Raw genomic sequence first — 22,843 nt, forward strand, 5'->3', positions numbered from 1 at the left:
ATTTCTAGGCTACTGCGGAAGGAGCCAAGGGAAAGGGCAAGCCTAGAAGAAGTGATGGCGTGCCCTTGAATCACCAGAAATGCAGATGGACCTGAACAGAAATTTTACCATCTCATCCGACCAGCTGACATGTCCTGTGATGCCCCCGTCATCCATAACGGCCACCGGTTATCGAACCCCGTTCATGATTTAAACTACGATACCAGTAACTCTCGTTTTTCTGTAACATACTGTAAATAAATGCACCATTAAGGATGTTACACTCTAACACTGTTAACGCTGTCCCATCGTATTAACCTTTAAACGCTGTACTTAAATGGCGTGGCAGGGAAGTGCTTACAGTCCCATCAATGTTCCATTTGGCATGTGTTGCGGGTAAGCCCATTAAGTTATATGCGGCAACGGCCGCTGGCATTAGCAGCTCGTCAACTATCCACCAGGAGCTAACTTGCCTCCTGTGTCAATTATATGTTATGTTCGTGTGCGGAAACTTAACTGCAGCCAGATGCTAGTTGTGAGCATCAAACGCGGAAGTAAAACTTGGTATGCCCAACGAACGCGGATTGTCATGGTTTACGATCAAACTGGCTACTCCAGAGCGACTAGTGGGGGAAACTGGACGGTAACAGGCTGAATCTCTCTCAACTCGATTTTTAACTCGTGCACATTGAAAGCATTGCGAGTAGAAAATTTCAGCCTGTGCACCAGCGCAACTCATCAGAGACTATTTGGAAGCAAACTCACACTGCGGGGCACTCGCTGCTCCGCTCCATGGAATTCGCCCCGGATTCCAGTTCGCCATAGAGAACGACCTAGGCCCGTTGTCTGTTTCCTGGCCAAGGAGGGCTCTCATAGCTTGGCGATGCCTAATGAAGTGATCGTCGTGGGATAAAGATGGCGTGTGTTCGATGGACGTGATTCAATGCCTCGCTAGCATGCTCGCTAGCCTCGCGCAGGAGCCGGGCGCCCGTTGTATGGCGCCACCGTCGCCTTGGTGGAACAGCGCCGCCCGCGGCGGAATGCCGAAACAGCGGAATGCCGAGGCTCAGCGGCGCAGTCGTTTTCGTTCTGCGAGGCGTTTTTGAGCCTGTCTCTACCCGTCGTTTTGCGGTGTGGCTTTGAGCTGCTTTGAGCGATTGTAAGGAGTATTTTTTGACCGGGAAATTTTGAAAAAGAAAAGGACCGTTCTCAGCATGGCGTGCGTGTTTTTTTTTTTTTTTTTAACCGCCCGGCGCATGGTATTTCTGTTATATACTCGAAAATGCCGCGCGAGTGATTTCATCATGCGCTAGGAACACCTTCGTTAGGCACTTGTTAAGACGACTTCGAAGACGGGAATTGCGCCTGCACTGCGCGTCCATCTTATATTAGATCTAGCCGAAACCTGCCTGAAGATCAAATACCGCCGAGCCGTGTAGCCGTGGCGCCGTAGTAGTGGTAGTTGTAATGGTTAGCTTTCATGTAAAATGAAAAAGATGCTGCACCTGTCTTTTTTAGTAATAGCTAGGCTCAAACGATTCAGAGTAAAATAATAGCAAATGACATTCCAGTTTCAACCTTGCAACGAGAGTTGTAACAGGAGAAAAATAAACAAGCAAGACAAAAGTAGGATCAAGGTTGGAATAGCAAACACACATATACTTCCAGGACTTCCTGCACAGTTACGCTACATTTAGCTCGCTGAACCCGGCCTTGAGACTATCAAACTTAATCATAATATAAGCCAAATGAGTAATGCATCATTTTTACATATACGACAATGCTCTTGTTGAACTCTTCGGAGCTGCTACATATAATTGACTTAGAGAATATTATACTATACATGCCTTTCTCCTGTCATGCTGCGGAGGTTGTGAAAAGAAAAAAAAATTAAATTTCCTGCTAGCGTTCTCTCAGCGCAGGAAGTTCAGTGCGATTGACCGCACCAGCCTTGAACATCTGAACCCAGGTAACGCAAAACGTCACTGGAACGTTATCTGAATGGCCACAAATGTCAGAGAGCAACGTTGCCTGATTGTTGCTAATGTCACTATTTTTGATCACCAGATAACGTTATGCACTAATGTTTCTACAACGTTCTGAAAACGTTGACGTTATGTTATTTCAACGTTATACCAACAAAAAATGACGAAAGAAACGTTGCCTGTACATTACTTTAATGTATTCTAAACAATGCATGCGATACCTTCCTCAAGGAGCTTCTAGGCAAAAACTACATAACCCGCACCATCTGTTCCTACTAGACAAGGTGCAGCCATTGCTGATGAATCGTGCATGAGTGCGTTCTGCCTTCCTGAAGTGACTAATGTATGCTTATATGTCGACAAGGCACCGACCAAAAGGCAGTTACGCAGTAATCGTGGTCTGCTGACTGCTGACCGGTCACTTGAATGACACAGCCAGTGCAAAAATTACGTCAGGTGCACATGTGAGATCATTTACACAATTTATTTGGCATGATTGTACATCTGTTGAGTCAGCAATTCCATGAAGAGACGAGCAATCACATAGCTGCCAGGTCATCCATTCCATGAATTAGGCCACTAAATTAAAAGAACAAAAACACAAAAAAGATTACTCAGCCAAAATTCAAAACAGCACTTGCAAAGTAATCAGACAACTAAAACTAAATTTGCAGGACCAGAATTACTTGTGCGTGGAGCGTGCCAATATTTATTGGACAGATAGTACAAAAATAAAGAACACCAGGACACCCACTGAATTTCCGCTTTTAAAACCATCAAAATTACAGCTGATGTAACATTAATGGCCTTACACTATATCCTAGAAGTTTACTTTTATGTCCCATAGGTTTTGCCTATGCTGTTCCATATGATATGCTGGAAAGCTAAGTGACTGTGACAAGTCCAGTTTTTGCACAGCTTGATGCACAAGTAGACTAAATGATAGTCCAGCTTCCGTACATAGCATAACAGACCTACCGTTTTTTGCAGCGTGCTGGTACGTGGCGAAAATGGTCGCCAATGTCATGTCTCATGTCCACTTCCTTGCCCAACAGGCAAGACTGCCGGAGGGCCACTGCGCAAACAAAACAATATCATAGACTTACGGCAGTAAACCTAGACACTGATATTTACTACAAATTAACAAAACCCATTACATCTGTTATGAACTGTGAACACGCTTATGCATACATTGAATTGTGCATCTCAATCTATTGTACGACTCAATGAATCCACACCATTTGCACAACATTCTTCAGAAGCCCTGAAATGAGCAGAAGAAAAAAAATTAGAAAATAGATTAGAACGCAGCAGCAAAAATGGACTGCTGGCCAGAATTTAAAAACTAGCCAAATATATATTTGTGCCAGAATAAAACCACAAATATAGAGCTATAATGTGCACTGCACAGTAAAATGTTGCTTACAACACCCACTACAGGCACAAGGAAAGTGTTTACCTTGGATGCCGCTTTCAGCTTGTGCTGCTGGGCTCACTGGTACTTGTGCTGGTCTCGGTGGAGGACGGCCAACGAATGGTAGCTGCTCGGCTTGTTGTGTAGGAACTGCAGATGGTAGGCGATGATTATCGCAGCTTTCATCGCTTTCACTTTCCTCACAAACAAAAAGAGCCTTCTGTTTCCTTTTTTTTTTTTTTTTGTTGGAATGTTGCTGCTGTCTTCATCCGATACTGCAGTTAAAAATGTTTCAATTCAGTTATTTCAATAGTGGCTTGCTAAAGTAACGTTCACAAATATAGCAGTAAAGCAAATGGAATATGCATGATTAATATAGAAAGTGTAAACATATCAGGCAAAAACATTTTAGCAGCAAAACTGGACTCATACTTCCATACAACGCCTTCTTGGTGGGCTTTCTTGGCCTTTTTGTCAGCCGTTCCTCATCAGTTGTCAAATCTGACACCTCTTCAGCTTTCTTCTCTCTTCTTTTTGTGTCAGCATATGTTGCTGCAAGCAAAGAGTTCAGTGTAGAAAGATTGAATGACACGGCTAAAGGGAAACTGAATGAAAATAGTAAGCAGACCCGTGAAAAGGCAACGTTCATGCTTAGCAACAATATTATTGAAATAAGAGCATAACAATATCACTATAACAGGAACCTTGAGCCAATGAGCAACAAACACGATTACTGATAAGAGTCATTAAATTAAATGATGTGTGATTATTTCACCATTTTGGCTCAAAAGTTCTCCCCTCTGGCAGTGCTTAACTTATGTGCATCGTTGCCTTTGTACACTGCCACAACCAAGAACCTAAAGCTCCAACAGTACCCTATAATCACAATACTATCTTGTGACAAAAAAAATGACATACTAGCCTCCCCTAAGATTCGGCATTTGTGTGCAATCCATTCTTCTCCAGGCTCCTCGCAGTCTTTTATAGCGCTTGGGCAACGAGACGGGGTTCGGTATGGCGGCCATAATGTTTCCCCATTCTGCACCCAGAATTTTGGGGACAGCAGCAACTCCATCCGCACTGCTGAATTCGACGATGTAGAACATCCTACAAGATTATAGCGCAGTTAGCATAACAACAAGCACTAGTGCCAAGCCAAAGGCATTATTTTCTAAGTGCCTCTGTTGAAGAGACACTACTGAGTTGCACTTCACTGCTCAAGTTTCCAATCAATGAGGGTCAATTTATGGTCAGTGTGTATTTTGCCAGCAGCTGCGCAAGATGCATGTCATTGAAACTAGTTTTCTTTGCACACTTATTGCTGGCGTTTCAGGAAATTAAATCGTTGCAAACACTATCTCCTACTTGGCATGTGCTAGAAATTTTCATCAACAAAAAGTTTACTGCTGATTTCTAAAGTAAAAACAGCGCAACACAGTCGTGGCGAACAATTTCAGCATACCTAACTTCCAACTATTTTCAGTCCACGCAGATGACACACACACACACACACACACACACACACACACACACACACACACACACACACACACACACACACACACACACACACACACACACACACACACACACACACACACACACACACACACACACACACACACACACACACACACACACACACACACACACACACACACACACACACACACACACACACACACACACACACACACACACACACACACAGCGCCAAAATGCTAAACCGGAATGGCAAAGGGCGCACACACACACTGAGCAAGTTAGCGAGATGGCTGGCTGGTGGCCCCAACCGGCGGCCTGTGGGCTATCAAACTAGACGAATTTTCAGTCACACTTTAAGCAAACGATTAATGACACTAATCGGTCACACAGACATAATGATGCGGCTCTTGCCACGGGCGTGACACTGTCACGGTGACCACACCGCCAAAGAGGCAAAATAATTTCAGCCTTTGTCTCCTTATCAGAACACAAGCAGCTCTGCTGAACATCTGTGATGCGGGGCAGCGCAGCACTGTTCTGCTGCGAAAATGCATGGCCAGTCGTTAATGACAAAGAAATTCATGATTAACAAAGCAGCAAGGAATAAACAGAAAACGCGTGGCGCATCCAATGTGGTTCCAGATGCGGCAGTCTGAGATATGCCTACAAGCTAAAAGGGAGGTCACCAAAGCAATAGCAACTCACCTGTGAGCGATGAACAGTGCATGCAGTCGGAAGATTGAGTTCGCACGTGAAATGCGGCTGCGAAGTCGGCACGAAGGCACTCAAAGTCAAAATGCACACGAGCACAGGCAAGTAGCAAGATAAGGCATAACGTGCGAAAAAGCTCCATAAAGCCCCACAAGAGCCATGTCGTCGTGTTTCTTTTGTCCCGCCATATTGAATGTGGTGCCGCCTGAACGCCTGAACGCAGCAAAATAATATGAAATAAATATTTATTAATTTATGCTAATGTTCAAGCTTAGTAATTTACTGCGTGAAAGTTCTTTTATTTGCAAAAAAATGTTTATTTATGGTTATTTATTACATAAACGCTTTCGTTGGCCAAGACGCCAAGATAAGCAATGTATGGCACACAAACGAGGTGTAGTCGAGCCAAGCTCAAGCCCAGCCAGTGTGTGTTTACATCTCACGGGTAATGCTTGTGTAGCAGTGCGGAAAAGTGGCTTTTTCTCCTGAACACGCCTTATCATATTGTATCAGCTTTGCGCTGTTATAACCCCGATAATTGTGCGTAGCTGAAGCAAATGATCATACTGCTCATTCGTCGATGACCTTCAGTGCACCATGATGCGTACCGCTGGTGTTTGCAAGTAAAGCTGTGTCTACTAGCGATGGAGAGGACATAGTGGTGTATCATTGATGTTGGAAGAAGACAGAAATTCTGACGCAGGGCAACCAAAATAGCAGCACTTTGCCAATGTGATAGCCTTACTGTACAGCAGTCCCTTACAAGCTGAAACTTAGCTACTGCCGAGGAACATTTTGAGAGGGTGGTGTTTCACAGCTATGAGTCCAGTGCTAGTTATCATAGCAATGACGATGAAGAATTGGTTTCTCCATTGTGCCCCGTTGATCCACCGCCAACTGGCGAAGTTGCCGAGTCTCAAGAACAAATTCCACAGCAGTATTCATGCAGCAGTGAGCTCCGCGATTTTTCGTCAAGCGAGAGTGAGGTGGATTTAGCTCCGACTTTGCTCGACCCACTTCGTTCATGGGCTGTAGATAACAACATTTTTGCCGCCCACATCACTAAGCTTCTGAAAATTCTGCATGCAGCCGCACCACCCAGACCTCCCTTCTGATGCCAGAACACTGCTGCGGACGCCTCATGCCAGTAGTCACCAGCATAGGAAGTGGCACTTACTGCTTTTTTGGCGTCATTGGAAACCTCATTCAGCAACTAGAAAGTGGAGCCATATCAGTGAGCGCTTCAATGATTTCCCTGACGATGAACGTCGATGGTGAACGCCCTTATCTAGGAGTTCGTCGAAACAGTTCTGACCTGTGGTTGTGCGGGCCGAAGAAAGCTCGCGAAATGAACCTTTCCTTGCAGCTCTCTACATGGGGGACTCAAAACCTGAGAGTGTTCACTTTTAGAGCTTGGACTGCACCATGGTGAAGCTGTGTTCCCTAGTGATTGTTCATGCATTTGTTTGCGACATGCCTGCGCGAGCATTCCTTAAATGTACGAAGAGACATGCAGCATACTATGCATGTGAAAAGTACATGCAAAAAGGCATGTACTCTGTAGAGCATAGGAAAGTTATGTTTCCTGATGTGTTGGCCCCTCCGCGTACAGGTGAAAACTTCACCAACATGACACAGCCTGATCATCACAATTGCACATCACCATTGCTCAAGCTGGGCATCGGACTGGTTCCCACTAGACTATATGCGTTTGGTTTGCTTAAGAGTTATAAAAAGACTTATAGTGCAGTATTGGACATCAACTGCCCCATCAGCGTCAATGCTGCCTTTGAGTGCACGTAGGGCCATTTCTGAGAACTTAGTGACTTTGGCTGTCAACACTCCACAGGAGCTTCAGCGCATTCCAAGGACCCTGCGTGTTCTAGAATTTTGGAACGCATCCGAGTATAGAAACTTTCTTGTTTACTTTGGCCCCATTGTTCTGAAGCAACACCTTGCTCATCCATTTTACACGCACTTTTTGAAGCTAGGTTGTACCATCACAATACTGGCCTCACCCGATCTTTGTATGACTTTGTGTGAATATGCTGAGCAGCTGCTGCTTAGCTTCGTTACAGAGGCAGGTAAGCTTTATGGCAGTGGCATCTAAAATGTTAGCATACATAGCCTCTCGCATCTGGAAGATGATGTGCGACGGTTTTGCCACATTGCCCTATTTTCAGCCTTTTCTTTTGAAGCTTTTCTAGGAAAGCTGAAGAGACTGGCCAGAGGCCATGCCCTTCCTACGGAACAAATTTTTATGCGAGCAGCTGAACTAAAGCAGTTCAAGCAACCAGTGACTCTTAGAAGTGATGGCATCAAGCTGTCCAATATTCACATAAATGGACCAGTCTCTGAAACATTCCGGGGGCAGCGATTCAGTAAGACTACGATTGGGAAAAAAGTGTTTTCTACAAAGCCAAAAGACAGCTGTGTGAGGATAACGGGTGGAAATTTTGTCCTAATAAGAAATTTTATAGCAGCTGATGGTGACGTCCTTATTTGTGGGCAGCACTATGCCGATGTTAGTAACTTTAATTTTCATGATGCAACGCTGTGGTCTGTTGACATAGGTGTTTACAGAGCCCGAGGACTTTCACGGGGTCTGAGTACGTGGAGCATCAATGAAATTGGTACAAAATGTGTGTGCTTACCGGTCAAGAAAAATGCAGATGCTATTTTTTGTGCGCTCCCATTGCAAAAACCATACCTTTGCTTGGTACTCTCTGACAATGACAAAACCATTCCCACAACACGGTGTTTGTTTGCACTCATGTCCATGATATAATTTTCACTATCTGTTGGGCTCTCAACAGTATTGTAAATTAATAAAAGTATAGTTTGTGATTATTTTGGCCGTTGTGATCTGATAATTTGTTGGAAAATAATTACTATCTAAAATTGTTTCCATGTTATAAAGCCGCCATTTATCACTTGAGCATATATTCTTGTCCAACCAGGAATTTCGCATTTCACTTTTGCAGCTTTATTAGCTTCGCCAGTAATATCTAACTCGGCCTGTTTATAAATGTTGCAATAGCAATGTTATCAAAACGTTGGTGAGATGTGTACACCCAACGTCAGTGCTGTGTATGCCTATAAACGTTATGATGACGTAATCTCTAAACGTCAGGGCAACGTATGTCTTGCAACGTCGCAGCAATGTGAGCTTTTGTCACATTACGTTGTGTGGAAGTTCATACATACAGGCAACGTTTAGGCAATGTTTTGCGTTACCTGGGAAGGTCCAATACTGTCAAACTGTTAAATACAATCGAGAAAAAAAAAACATAGTGTGATGTACGTGTTTTATTGATAAGCCACCGACAACTAAGAGAGCGTTCTATATGTTAAATGAATCCCTCTGATGGCTCGTTCGCTAAGGTGGTCTACTTTCTCAGCGTACCACGAACTTGCGGGGCCGATACCTAGCTGACCTCGATACCTGATGAGTGTGAGGGGACACGACCATGTATGTAGTTTTCTATTTGCACGTAAAGGAATCCGGATAACTGAAAGCCATTCCTTTTACAACTTTGTCACTGCAGCTTGCCGGACTGCTACTAAATATGTTTACATTGGCCATAAAAGCAATTTCTGAGAGAGGTAAAACGGTCTTGTCATACTACGCCACAATCAGGAAATCTCACGTTCACTAAAACACCGATGAGAAACACGTATTTAGGCGGGCCAGGAAATGGACGCTACTGAGAAAATATGTAAAGCCGTGTCAGGTGCAACGTGAATGCGAAAAAAAAACTGCTACACGGCCTTCGAAATTAAAAAACAAATGCTACGTTTATGCTCGTTTCCACAAATTAAATTGTATTTTTTTTTTCTTGTTCGACTTTTATATAAAGCCGATTGTAGATTTTGTGACCATGCGGTATTGATTGAGCTGTGAAATGAGTGTTTTATTAGGCGAAATGAACATGCCACAAACAAATCTTAACAAATTCTACGAGTATCAACGCAGAGCTCTCAGCGCATTTTCATTGGTTGACAAACGAAAAGAGGAAAAATGACAAGATCATGGAAATAGGAATTGTTCATGTCTCCTATCTGCTCTTTCTGTTAAGAGAAAAAAGTGAATTATCTTTGACTATGTCAGCGAAAGTATCTGCACAATCACTGCAGATCGTAACGCAGCCCGAACGACGATGGTGGAGCTGCCTTTTCTTTCTCCGTGCTGGGGTTTTCTTGTACACAGGCGGGGAAATGCTAGCGTTGTAACTTACGCTGTTGAGTTACTTCGATTTACAATTGTCAATAAAGTGACTGCAGGTGAAGGAGTGCGGCTTCGACTCCGAGACTCTCGTGCCGTCACTCATTGGGAACAGAAGCCACGATCAGCATCCGGTAGCAAGCGGAATTTTGAAAATTCGGCACTTTCCATGACCACACAGTACTCAAATACGTAGATTCGTGCCTTTGCCTTTCGAAGAACCATGCTTAGGTCACCCGCCACGCATGCTTCTGTGGAAACCCGTAGAAATTAATCGACTTAAAAACCTCCGACGAGTTTGCGTAGCTGCCAGTGGAGCCAATAACGCACCACGTTTCGTCAGCCTTGTTTGGCCAGACTTCATTTCACTGGACATATTCACACAACTAGCCCAACTTTCTTTTCTCTTGAGGATATATTCACGCACAACGTCATCTAAACCTTAGGATTTCCAATTTCCACACAAACCAACGACAAACAGTACGCTCCAATGCGCTGGGAATGCGCCGGCAGGCCGGCGCATTCCGGCGATTGAGCGATGCGCCGAGAGGCGGCGCCACCCGTTCAGCTGTCCCATGAGCTGTCCGGTCCGAACGCGAACCATGGCGAACCTTTTTGTTTTTGTTGTTGTCCTCATAAACATGGCGCATACCCACGGGTTATTGGTTTTTTTTTCTTTCTCCATGCTTGGCCATCGACCCGGCGGTGATTACGCTTTCTGTGATTCCATTCTGCAGAACTGGATTAGAAATTTGAGCAAATCCGGTTCACTGACAGTGATGGTTGAGAGGGTGGTGCATAGGCTTGCTGAAATTTAAATGTGTAAAATTAAAAAAAAAATATATAGAAATATAGAAAATAGTAAAAATAATAAAAATAAATTAAAAAGGAAAATATAATTATGAATAACAAAAGTATATCAAAAATAAAGGACAAAGAATTATAACCAGTTAAGATCAGGCTCGAGACGTAACTACTACTTTTTCTTTCTCTTCATTTCTGCATGCAGTTGCCCTGCTCTTAACAAGTTAGCGCTGCTTGAAATTATGCTCCGTTTCATACATCAAGTGCAACACTGCCAAAGCTACATCACGGCTATCACGGCCGGTCTCGAGGAAACGCTCTCTCCCTCGAGACCGGCTGTGGCTACATACAGCTCCTGTTTGCGATCTCCGAATCCGCTATGAAAAATAGTGCCTGTTCTTTACGATGAAATAATACTTATTTTGTCTGCAAGCTTAATACATCTTACATTTGCCATAAACTTAATGAAGAGCGTCTTTTTTAGGGAGAAAAGATCGGATTCGGTGAATTTGATTGTTTTTTTATGTCGTTTTCGTTCGTACCGCGTTTTCGCTGAACCTGACCTCGGCGGCTGCGTTTCGATGGAGGCGGAACGAAGAGGGGTCCGTGTGCTGTGCGATGTCAGCGCACGTTAAGTTCCCCAGGTGGTCGAAATTACTCCGTAGCCCTCCACTACGGCCAAAGCCACCTAGTCTAGGTGGCTTTGCTACAGCTCCTCTTTCTCTCTTTCCACTTTCCCTCCCACCTTCCTTCCTTCTCTTACGGCGCGGTTGAGGTGTCCACAGAAACAAGTGAGACAGTTACCGCGCCTTTCCTTTCCTATAAATCAATCAAATCAATCAGTTTTTTTTTCGCTGCCCCGCAACCTTAGTAAGTAAGTAGTAAGCAAGGGAGAAGTCCTGATCCCTTTTGACTCAGGTCAGGCGTATGTCAACGCCGTTGCCAGCTGTGCCACTAGATGGCGCTGGCTGTGTCCTCCGCGCTGCGCATCTCTTTTTGAGAAAGTGGTTCTTCGGTGCGCATTTTTTCTATAAGATCTGCACTGCGAAGATGTCTAGGTATGCGAAGCAAGTTATTGCAAACGTGTATGCTCGGAATAGAGCCCGTTTCCGCAGGAACCACCCGGCCACAAAACGAGGGCGTAGTGATACGCCTCCTTTTTTTTTTTTTTCTTGCGGACTACTTGCGTAGCTTTCGCTGCGTTGCACCTGATGTATGAAACGGAGTTATCGTGTTGCCAAATCGTGGGAAATTTCCCATTTCGTGGGAGATGCAAGCTACTGAGGAAAAAGGGGAAATCTATTTTCAACCCATTGAAAATATCTGTGAATTAAATTTCTCCTGTTACTGGAAACTGCTGTTATACATATGCTTCCTCGGGGAAAATGTGTAGAGAGACAGTGAAAACGCCGAGCTGACCTTTTATGGGATGTAAAATTTCGGCCCGTTTTCACTTTGCTGCCTGGCCTAGCTTGGTTGGAAAGCCAATCAAATGCGCGCGTGTCACACCGCACAAGCATGCGCTCGAACACTTGCGTGCAAGCGACGCGAACTCGTTTTCCTTTTGTGTGTGTGTGTGTGTGTGTGTGTGTGTGTGTGTGTGTGTGTGTGTGTGTGTGCGTGCGTGCGTGCGTGCGTGTGTGTGTGTGTGTGTGTGTGTGTGTGTGTGTGTGTGTGTGTGTGTGTGTGTGTGTGTGTGTGTGTGTGTGTGTGTGTGTGTGTGTGTGTGTGTGTGTGTGTGTGTGTGTGTGTGTGTGTGTGTGTGTGTGTGTAAATAATGTACAAAGCTCTCCCTGTCCTTGCTATCGCTCCCCTCTGCACTTGCTCTCGCTATCCTATTCCTATCCGTTCTTATTAAAATTTAGGCAGCAGTTGCCGCGGCCGGCGCGCAGCCCTCTTTTCGATGCTTTTGTTTAATTATTCAATAAATAACCACCACCACCGCACAAGCGCCAAGAAGGAGACATTGATTCACCTTTAGGATCGAGGTCGGAATGAGACAGCTTTAATTTCTTACAGTAAGTGTGTGATATCTTTTCACGTACGTAAACTGATTCCTGGAACGCATTCACATACATTCCGAAAAAACTTTCTGTGGTTCTGCAGCCAAGAAGAACTTTGGTTTGGGCTAGTTAACTAGTTGGTTCATAGCTGATGTTGATTCTGAGGACGGCGCGAAAGGGACGAAAACAAAGGATTACGAAAACAATAGGACAGCTAGGCGCCTGTAGCTGTTGTTTTCGTGTTCCTTCTTTGTCTTCATCCCTTTCGCTCCGTCCTCAGAATCAACATCAGCTGCGGCCAAGGCCAGGGACGGCGGATTTTGTGAGCGATAGCTATTTACGCACAAGCCTCGCCGTTTCGCCGTGGCCGCACCGTAACCTTGAACAGCCGATTGGCGTCACGTCGCGCCGCTCGCCTCGCCGCCGCTCCGAACGCCAAGATCCAGAGCAGCGCAGCGAGCAAGGCAGATAGCACAGAGTTAATACTACTGAGAGCAGCCTAGACGCTTGAACCACAGAGTAAGATAAGACAGAAGCGCCGACTTTGGCGCGCTGCAATGCATTCAGCATAAGCCGATTTCGATACGCGAACGCCGAGCCCGCGTACGGAGCTTCCCACGATCCCGCCGCTCCCTTTTCCTCGCTGACGCAGATTTGGTTATAGTGGCTAGAAGAGGGGGGGGGGGGGGGGGGCTGTTTTTGCAGATCCTGAGTGCGCAATCACGTGGCACTAGGCGCGCCCTATGGCTGTTCTTTTTTTTTTTTTTTTCTCTCGTTTTACTGAAGGGAGCGAGAGGGTTGCTGCAGGCTATGTGCGCGAAAGATGAAAGGAGGCGCTTGGCCGTCGGAGTGGGGCTTCGAGCTGGAGGAGGGGGAGCGCCTAGCTATACGTCCTGTGAGCAAAGAAAGCACACAGTAGCACGCACGCTTTCTGAAAGAATGAAAGGAGTAGCGGGCAGACTAGCCAACGTAGACAGCGCGGTTTCAAACCAGTGACGGCAGTGAGCGCCGGTTCTGTGCGTTCACAATCTTTTGCTGTCGTTCATTTTCTTCCGGTGGTTTGGTGGGGTGGCTGGTATTCGAGGCGACGCAGGAACTCGGAGCACTCGGATTCCTGAGTCCGGGTCTTCGCAGCGCGCTGCACGGATCGTGTGCTTGATTTAATGAAAACTTGAAGAGGACTGACCGTAAGCGGGGCCGCACATATATTGAGTATCTGAGTATGGGTTATCTGCACACACACGCGCGCCCACAAACATGCAGTTTGTAATAGCAGAAAAGAAATAACTGTCAAGATTGAGAACATCTTCCAAGGGCGCGTAAATTAATGTTGTCGTTTGGAATTATTTGTGGTGAAATTATACAATATGTTGCTTAACTTATGGACAGACAATTTTTCGTCTCTATAGTTGTTTCCCATAAGAGGCGCAATCCAAGATGCAAAAACATCCCATTGAGAACTATACGCGCGCACAGAAGCAGTCAAATCTTTAGCGCTACCTAAGCTGCCGCTCAGGCCAAATCAGCCCATACCCAACTGCTAGGAAGAAATAAACGATAGGACTGCTCTGCGTTTTGCCGAGGGCAGCTCCAAGCCATCACTGGTTTGAAACCGCGCAGCCTGCGTTAGCTAGCCTGCCCGCTTCTCCTTTCATCCTTTCAGAAATCGTGCGTGCGGGCTGCTGTGTGCTTTGCTCGCAGGACGACTAAGTGCTCCCCATCCTCCAGCTCGTAGCCTCGCTCCGACGACCAAGCGCCTCCTTGCAAAACCTGGGCCAGGGGGCGCTGCGCCGCTCTGTACATCAGCGCCCTCCATGGAGACCCCGTCAAAACCTCCGCGCAGTGCGGCCGCGTCGTCTGCTCCTAGTCGTCTACTCCGCGCTGCTTTCCAGCACGTGTTTGCGCGCTCGCGCTCGGTTGTTTCTCTCCTCCTCCGGCCGCATTCTGGCCGCCGTCGCGCTCCAACAAAGGGGGCAAGAAAAAAAAAAAACTGGAATGAAAAAGTGACGGTGCGCTTTTTCGCAAAACTCGTGAAAGTGTTTTTCTCTCCTCTCTTTCGTGGTAAAACGATAGTTGTCGGTTTTTTTTTAGGTATCTCGTACCGCTCGTATCTTGCACCTCTGTTTGTAACTGGCGGTGCCGCAGTAGTCATCACGGAACCAAGTCGGCCTCAAGAAACAGATATATGTCATTAATGCCATCACTCGACGCTTATAAAGGGAAAACACATACGTCAATCGTTCTATCCTCATACGCGATCCTGCTTCGGGAGCTCAAAACTGCGCATTCGCTACAGGAGATAACTGAACTAGGGATTGCACAACGTAGCTGTGGAATTAAGAAGACAAAGGTTTACTTGGAGAGATGTCCCCGCCTGCATGAAAAGTCGTCAGGCATTTCCTCGCTCTTCGTCTCGCGGAGAGAGGAAACTGCCGAAAAAATGGCATGCCTCGGCTTCTCGTCAGTGATCCAGGTAGTTAAGAAACCCCTCATCGTTCATCATCATCAGCCTGACTATACCCACTGCAGGGCGAAAGCTGCTCCCATATTTCTTCACTTAACCCGGTTCTGCCCCGCCGGGGTGGCGCAGTGGTTACGGCTCTTGACTACTGTTCCCAAGGATGCGGGATCGAATCCCGGCCTCGGCGGCTGCTTTTCGATGGAGGCGAAAAGAAAGGCGCCCGTGTGCTGTGCGATGTCAGTGCACGTTAAAGAACCCCAGGTGGTCGAAATTTCCGGAGTCCTCCACTACGGCGTCTCTCATAGCCTTAGTTGCTTTGGGACGTTAAACCCCACAAACCAAACCAAACAAACCAAACCTAACCCGGTTTTGTGCTAGCTGCATCCACTTGACCCCCGCGAACTCCGCCCACCTAACTTTCTGCCGCCCCCTGCTACGCTTAGGGTAACAAACTGGATGCCTCATCGTTAAAGGCAGATAAGTCATTGATTTCGGATGGCAGCGCCACAGCAGCGAACTTACCCTAACCGCTGTCAGCATGAACCAAAGGGTAAGGCGGCATGCTTTGTGCCTTTGTAGGAAACGCGTCCTAAACGCGCCGAAAACAGGCCCCACGGCGCCGGTAGCATCGCCTAAAATGTCTGTCCCCAAAGAGTTGAATAGGCCCCTTTCAATTGCGAGCAGTCACAAATGGAAAGGAAGCTCCCCAACCAGCGCCCGGAGCACTCGTCGCTGTGTACACGCGTATCAATTCTCAACGAGAAGGCTGGACCCTTCATTCTCTGAACAACATGGAAGAGACATCAAGAGGTGCCGCCTCAAGTCCTTCAAAATACCTGTCGCTTGCCTCTGCCTTCGAGTACCGAATTCGCGTTCATGTTTTTTTTTTATCTGAGCCTGCCAACAAGCGCTCTTTGAAAACAATGTCCGCGGCGATCAATTAATCATAATTTCTCACTTTCGAAAGCACCGATAAAAAGCGTGCCTCCAGCCAGCCTCTATGTCAGCCGGGGCACAGAAAAAGGCAAAAAATAACAAACACCACTGGCAAAGAGCGCCGGTTTTGCGCGCACAGACGCACGACCATCCCCCCTCGTCCTCACTCTCCTTCTCCCGCTCCGCGTGCACGTGCGGCTGCCCGTAGCACGCGCTCCCGAGCGAGCGGGCTGCGCAGACTCCGCAGACAGCCGCGCGCAGGGAACCAAAGCTGGAGTTTGCTCCGCGACGCCAGCGCTCGGTTTCCAGCGGAGCGGAACTACAAAACCTACGCGCATCCGCGCCCGCGCTGCGCTTGGCTGTCTGCGGAGTCTGCGCAGCCCGCTCGCTCGGGAGCGCGTGCTACAGGCAGCCGCACGTGCACGCGGAGCGGGAGAAGGAGAGTGAGGACGAGGGGGGATGGTCGTGCGTCTGTGCGCGCAAAGCCGGTGCTCTTTGCCAGTGGTGTTTCTTATTTTTGCTTTTTTTCTGTGCCCCGGCTGACATAGAGGCTGGCTAGAGGCACGCTTTTTATCAGTGCTTTCGAAAGTGAGAAATTATGAATAATTGATCGCCGCGGACATTGTTTTCAAAAAGCGCTTGTTGGCAGACTCAGACAAAAAAAAAACATGAACGCGAATTCGGTACTCGAAGGCAGAGGCAAGCGACAGGTATTTTGAAGGACTTGAGGCGGCACCTCTTGATGTCTCTTCCATGTTGTTCAGAGAATGAAGGGTCCAGCCTTCTCGTTGAGAATTGATACGCGTGTACACAGCGACGAGTGCTCCGGGCGCTGGTTGGAGAGCTTCCTTTCCATTTGTGACTGCTCACTTGAAAGGGGCCTATTCAACTCTTTGGGGACAGACGTTTTAGGCGATGCTGCCGGCGCCTTGGTGCCGGCTTTCGGCGCGTTTAGGACGCGTTCCCTGCAAAGGCACAAAGCATGCCGCCTTACCCTTTTGTTCCTGCTGACAGCGGTCAGGGGGAGTTCGCTGCTGTGGCGCTGCCATCCGAAATCAATCACTTATCTACCTTTAACGATGAGAGGTTTCTTAACGGCCTGGATCACTGACGAGAAGCCGAGGCATGCCATTCTTTCGGCAGTTTCCTCTCTCCGTGAGACGAAGAGCGAGGAAATGCCCGACGACTTTTCATGCAGGCGGGGACATCTCTCCAAGTAAACCTTTGTCTTCTTAATTCCACAGCTACGCTGTGCAATCCCTAGTTCAGTTATCTCCTCTAGCGAATGCGCAGTTTTGAGCTCCCGAAGCAGGATAGCGTATGAGGATAGGACGATTAACGTATGTGTTTTCCCGTTATAAGCGCCGAGTGATGGCATTAATGATATATATCTGTTTCTTGAGGCCGACTTGGTTCTGCGATGACTGCTGCGGCACCGCCAGTTACAAACAGAGGTGCGAGATACGAGCGGTACGAGATACCTAAAAAAAAAACCGACAACCATCGTTTCAACACGAAAGAGAGAAAAACACTTTCACGAGTTTTGCGAAAAAGCGCGCCGTCACTTTTTCATTCGTTTTTTTTTCTTGCCCCTTTTGTTGGAGCGCGACGGCGGCCAGAATGCGGCCGGAGGAGGAGAGAAACAACCGAGCGCGCGCGCGCAAACACGTGCTGGAGAGCAGCACGGAGCAGACGACATCATGCTTTTCTATGCGGCGGGGAGCAGACGACGCGGCCGCACTGCGCGTAGGTTTTGACTGGATCTCCATGGAGGGCGCTGACGCACAGAGCGGCGCAGCGCCCCCTGGCCCAGGTTTTCTCCCCTATGCTGTCGTCTGCTCCGCGCTGCTCTCCAGCACGTGTTTGCGCGCGCGCGGTCGGTTGTTTCTCTCCTCCTCCGGCCGCATTCTGGCCGCCGTCGCGCTCCAACAAAAGGGGCAAGAAAAAAAAAAAACGAATGAAAAAGTGACGGCGCGCTTTTTCGCAAAACTCGTGAAAGTGTTTTTCTCTCTTTCGTGTTGAAACGATGATTGTCGTTTTTTTTTTAGGTATCTCGTACCGCTCGTATCTCGAACCTTTGTTTGTAACTGGCGGTGCCGCAGCAGCCATCGCGGAACCAAGTCGGCCTGAACAAACAGATATATGTCATTAACGCCATCACTTGGCGTTTACGAAGGAAAAACACATACGTCAATCTTTCTATCCTCATACGCGATCCTGCTTCGAGAGCTCAAAACTGCGCATTCGGTAGAGGAGATAACTGAAGGAATTGCACAGAGTAGCTGTGGAATTAAGAAGACAAAGGTTTACTTGGAGAGATGTCCCCGCCTGCATGGAAGGTCGTCAGGCATTTCCTCGCTCTTCGTCTCTTGGAGAGAGGAAACTGCCGCAAAATATGGCATGCCGCGGCTTCTCGTCAATGACCCAGGTCGTTAAGAAACCCGGCCCTCATCGTTAAAGGCAGATAGGTCATTGATTTCGGATGACAGCGCCGCAGCAGCGAACTCCCCCTGACCACTGTCAGCAGGAACCAAAGGGTAAGGCGGCATGCTTTGTGCCTCTGTAGGAAACGCGTCCTAAACGCGCCGAAAACAGGCCCCACGGCGCCGGTAGCATCGCCTAAAATGTCTGTCCCCAAAGAGTTGAATAGGCCCCTTTCAAGCGAGCAGTCACAAATGGAAAGGAAGCTCCCCAACCAGCGCCCGGAGCACTCGTCGCTGTGTACACGCGTATCAATTCTCAACGAGAAGGCTGGACCCTTCATTCTCTGAACAACATGGAAGAGACATCAAGAGGTGCCGCCTCAGTCCTTCAAAATACCTGTCGCCCTGTGCCTTCGAGTACCGAATTCGCGTTCATGCTTTATTTTTTTGTCTGAGCCTGCCAACAAGCGCTCTCTAAAAACAATGTCCGCGGCGATCAATTAATCATAATTTCTCACTTTCGAAAGCACCGATAAAAAGCGTGCCTCCAGCCAGTCTCTATGCCAGCCGGGGCACAGAAAAAAGCAAAAATAAGAAACACCACTGGCAAAGAGCGCCGGCTTTGCGCGCAGAGACGCACGACCATCCCCCCTCGTTCTCACTTTCCTTCTCCCGCTCCGCGTGCACGTGCGGCTGCCTGTAGCACGCGCTCCCGAGCGAGCGGGCTGCGCAGACTCCGCAGACAGCCGCGCGCAGCGCGGCCGCGGATGCGCGTAGGTTTTGTAGTTCCTCTCCGCTCCGCTGGAAACCGAGCGCTGGCGTCGCGGAGCAAATTCCAGCTTTGGTTCCCTATGCGCGGAGCAGACGACGCGGCCGCACTGCGCGTAGGTTTTGACGGGATCTCCATGGAGGGCGCTGACGCACAGAGCGGCGCAGCGCCCCCTGGCCAGGTTTTCTCCCCTATGGCCTCCGAGATCACCTCCGCGCGCACGTTTCTCTCCGGCCTTTCCAATCAGCCGGAGAGAGCGTAAGTTGGAAAAGGGGCGTAGCAGCGTCTTTCGCCGCACCGCGGCGCTCGCCACCTATGAATCAACGGCTGGAAGATTGGTGGCTTAAAAGCAGAGAAGTGACATAATGTTAGTATTGTAGGAGCAAAATTTAATAAATATAATGATGGTTTAGTTAACCATTCTAAATCAATAATTAAGATATATGGAGAAAAATGAGCATGATAGCTACTGCTACCACCCCGTTTCAAAGGGGACGCTCCTATATTCCATCCATCCATCCATCCATCCATCCACCCACCCACCCACCCACCCATCCATCCATCCATCCATCCATCCATCCATCCATCCATCCATCCATCCATCCATCCACCCACCTACCCACCCACCCGTCCGTCCGTCCGTCCGTCCGTCCATCCATCCATCCATCCATCCATCCATCCATCCATCCATCCATCCATCCATCCATCCATCCATCCAGTGTTCCGCCGCAGCATGGCGCAAACTATAAAACACGAGTTTCCTCAGCTTGCGCTCTTACCAAAGTCGAGCTGCCAGCTTCAAAATGCCACGGGCAAGACGGCAGCCAACAATTTCGCTATCGTTAAAGTACTAATAAAATAAGGCCCACATGCGCAAAGTTAGGCAGCGACTACCCGAAGCTGCATGCCTGCCCGAATTGCATGCATACGTGCTCTGGCGCTCTCTGCTGCGGTTCCGCGTCTTTTTTTTTTCTTTTTTTTTGTCTCCATACATTTGCGGGTTCATTAACTCGCTAAATACATTATTTATGAGTGCGGCGACTTGCATAAACATCCATCGCACGAATGCAATTCTCTAAATGGTTCCGCCACAGCCACATGATTGCTTACTTAGATGCAATTGCTTACGTGAAGAAAAAAGTCGTCTTAGATTCGAGTGAATACGGTATATATCTTTTTGTATTTGAAAATTACAAATAGAATAGTTGTGAGGGAAAAACAAGAATACTTGTATTACACGTATTACGTGTAAGTTCACTTTTTTACCCATACATCGCTTTCAGATGAATAAACACGACATCACAGCATAGAGTATGTTTTTGGCAGTGAGGCCATTAACTTACTTTTTGTGTTTGAAGAGATGAAATTGTCGAAAAGTGAAAACCCCCTCCTTACTCATGTTCCTTGAAGCAGTTCAGATGTTATAAACTAATTCCTAAAGGCTGTTAAGTTTCGTTTACTGTAAGCAAATAAGATAATAAAATTTAAAGACCAGCCCCAAAGCAGCAAATGGGTGTATGGTTTCAGAACCTGGCACTGCACATGTGACACATGAAGTTTGCACTTGTCTCACTTATTGTTTGTCCAGGAAAGCGATTGTTAACATGAGCATGTCAAATAAGCAGCTACGGTGGCGCACAGTTCGAAAGTTGGAGGCGTAACTAACTTGCACACATTTTGAACGAGGCTTTTGCATATGGAGCTCTGTTCAGCTGTTGGGACTACAGGACTCAGTTTGCGTTATCCAAAACCTTTATTTAGGGCTATTTCACATAAAGTTTGCATGCACGGGGTGTGCTGCCCACAGTACAACCAAGGCTTTCGCACATGGAGTTCTGTTCACCCTGTTGGGACTGCAGGGCTCACTCAGTTTTCGTTATCCCAAATATTTAGTGACGATTTCACATACATAATTATGCACGCACGGGGTGTGCCACCCACAGGTATGCCAGAAGCGCCTTTGGTCGCAGAAGTAGTGCAGATAGGTAGGCTCCACAGGTAGGTTCTCTGTTCTCACTAATCTGGATGATCATTAAGAAAGAATAACAAAGAGGCTTATATCGGCAGTGCGCACTACTCAGTCTCGCGTAGCCTGTGAGGGAGGGAATGACACAGGGCCTTCAATCTGTATATCGTCAGCAAAGAACACATGCTTCGGAGTGAACTTCACTTCTTATTAGTGATATTGATCAACAAGAAATTAATAGTGCACTCATTTTATGGCTGTAAAGAAATTTATTACAAAGTAGAAAAAAGAATAGCTACAGAGGCATTCCGTACAAAATTCAGAAGTCGTGGGTTTGGATCCCACCCGCTGCACATGACATTTTTTAAAATGATCTTGCAGCTGTAAGTTATTACACTATAAAGTTTTCATCGATCAGCACCACAGATTTCAAAATATATGTATAGAAACATTCCCCTATGCTTTCTATTAGCCATACAGCTAATTTCAAACTTCTTAGCTTCTTTCAAAAGTCTTAAAATTGAATAAACCAGTTCTTGTCTGTAGGTATGCATGTGGTTCATAGATCACTGGTTATAATAGGTCCATCTGTGGTTGTGAATCAGTCTGTTGTAACAGTGTTTCGATTCTGCAGACTTCTTTTACAGCAGACCAAAAAACTTCATCTTGAGATTACAGTATATTATTTGGCAGTCCATGCTTTGTAGGTCATTCTAATTTATTATGCTTTGTGGCATTGTGCTGAAATAAGCAGAAGGTTTGGTTTTCTTTTCTGCTATGCTTTCAGGTGGCCTGATTGCATTCCTTCTGTTTCTGCTGCGTTCACTCTATTATCTCACTATGAGGGTGTCGCACATTGAAGAGCCTGCGTGAAGTTGTGCGTTTCTGTGGTGCGCATGGAGTGTGGGAGGTCTCAGTGGCTACACCTTGTGGTCTGGTATATTTCTCCTGTAGCCTCTACCGCCCCTTACCATCCAGTTTTGAAAGTTGGACGAGTTTCTTTTCAGCGCTTTTTTTACACTACTTTTGTGCTGCAGTTGTGTACATACACGTATGTAACATTTGACTGTTAAGTAATGCTAGGGGTAGCTCTCTTGTGGGCAAGTTATAGTATTCCTTTATAAATGTCCTCACAGAAGCACCCTGTGTAAGCGTGAATGGATGTGTTGTGAAGCCTGCTGCTTTTCTCTGTGTAAATCCTGAGTTGCAAACTATTTTGGAACTGGTTGTTGGATGGGAAATAAAGCAGTGTGCATATCCCTCGACTCATGATTTCAGACTTTGATGCAATGAAATTATCTTCTGCTTCTTTGGGAAAGGCTGTGCCTCAGTCATGCTGTACACTAATTTTTTCAAGTAGTTAAGCAGGCTGTTATATTGCATTGGAAAAATCGGGGCCCAAGTTTTCTTAGTCCCTGCTGAAATTACTTTTAACTATTGTTATTGTTAAAAATACCTGCAGCTCATATGCACTAAAGTGTCCCATGCACCAAATGCTGGCTGTATGGTTGTAAGCAGTCCCGTCCAGTTTTTGAAGCATATTGCTGCAATATGCTTTTATTGTTAAAAGTTCCCAGGCCATCAGGTTTGCTCCTTTTCTGTGCATTGCAACTTGTGTGCATCCCTGGCACTCTGGATCTTTGAGGCATATAAAGACCTTTTATCCCATTCTCTGTAAACCT

General features: G+C 46.9%; 1 protein-coding gene across 1 annotated transcript; it reads right to left on the reverse strand.

Annotated features, from left to right (window-relative positions):
• Nucleotides 1–2,210: 2,210 nt before the first annotated feature.
• LOC146205938 (uncharacterized) lies at nt 2,211–5,765 on the reverse strand. Its single transcript, XM_084586967.1, has 6 exons — nt 5,569–5,765; nt 4,297–4,485; nt 3,811–3,930; nt 3,424–3,528; nt 2,943–3,039; nt 2,211–2,543 (listed from the first exon to the last, which is right to left on the reverse strand). Exons 1-6 carry the CDS (start codon nt 5,714–5,716, stop codon nt 2,504–2,506), a joined length of 699 nt encoding a protein of 232 aa, XP_084443093.1. The 5' UTR covers nt 5,717–5,765; the 3' UTR covers nt 2,211–2,503.
• Between the last annotated feature and the right edge of the window lie 17,078 nt (nt 5,766–22,843).

Source organism: Amblyomma maculatum, chromosome 1 (genome assembly GCF_055883805.1).
Source record: "Amblyomma maculatum isolate TAMU_Amacu chromosome 1, ASM5588380v1, whole genome shotgun sequence".
In the NCBI taxonomy this organism is placed as follows: domain Eukaryota; kingdom Metazoa; phylum Arthropoda; class Arachnida; order Ixodida; family Ixodidae; genus Amblyomma; species Amblyomma maculatum.

What these genes read in the sequence shown, in the direction of transcription:
- LOC146205938 (XM_084586967.1), bottom strand. Translation starts at nt 5,716, where the DNA reads ATGGAGCTTTTTCGCACGTTATGCCTTATCTTGCTACTTGCCTGTGCT. An exon ending in AGCTGAAAGCGGCATCCAAG is followed by an intron (nt 3,040 to 3,423) that starts GTAAACACTTTC and finishes TTGTTTGCGCAG; the next exon opens with TGGCCCTCCGGCAGTCTTGC. An exon ending in CCAGCACGCTGCAAAAAACG is followed by an intron (nt 2,544 to 2,942) that starts GTAGGTCTGTTA and finishes CTTTTAATTTAG; the next exon opens with TGGCCTAATTCATGGAATGG.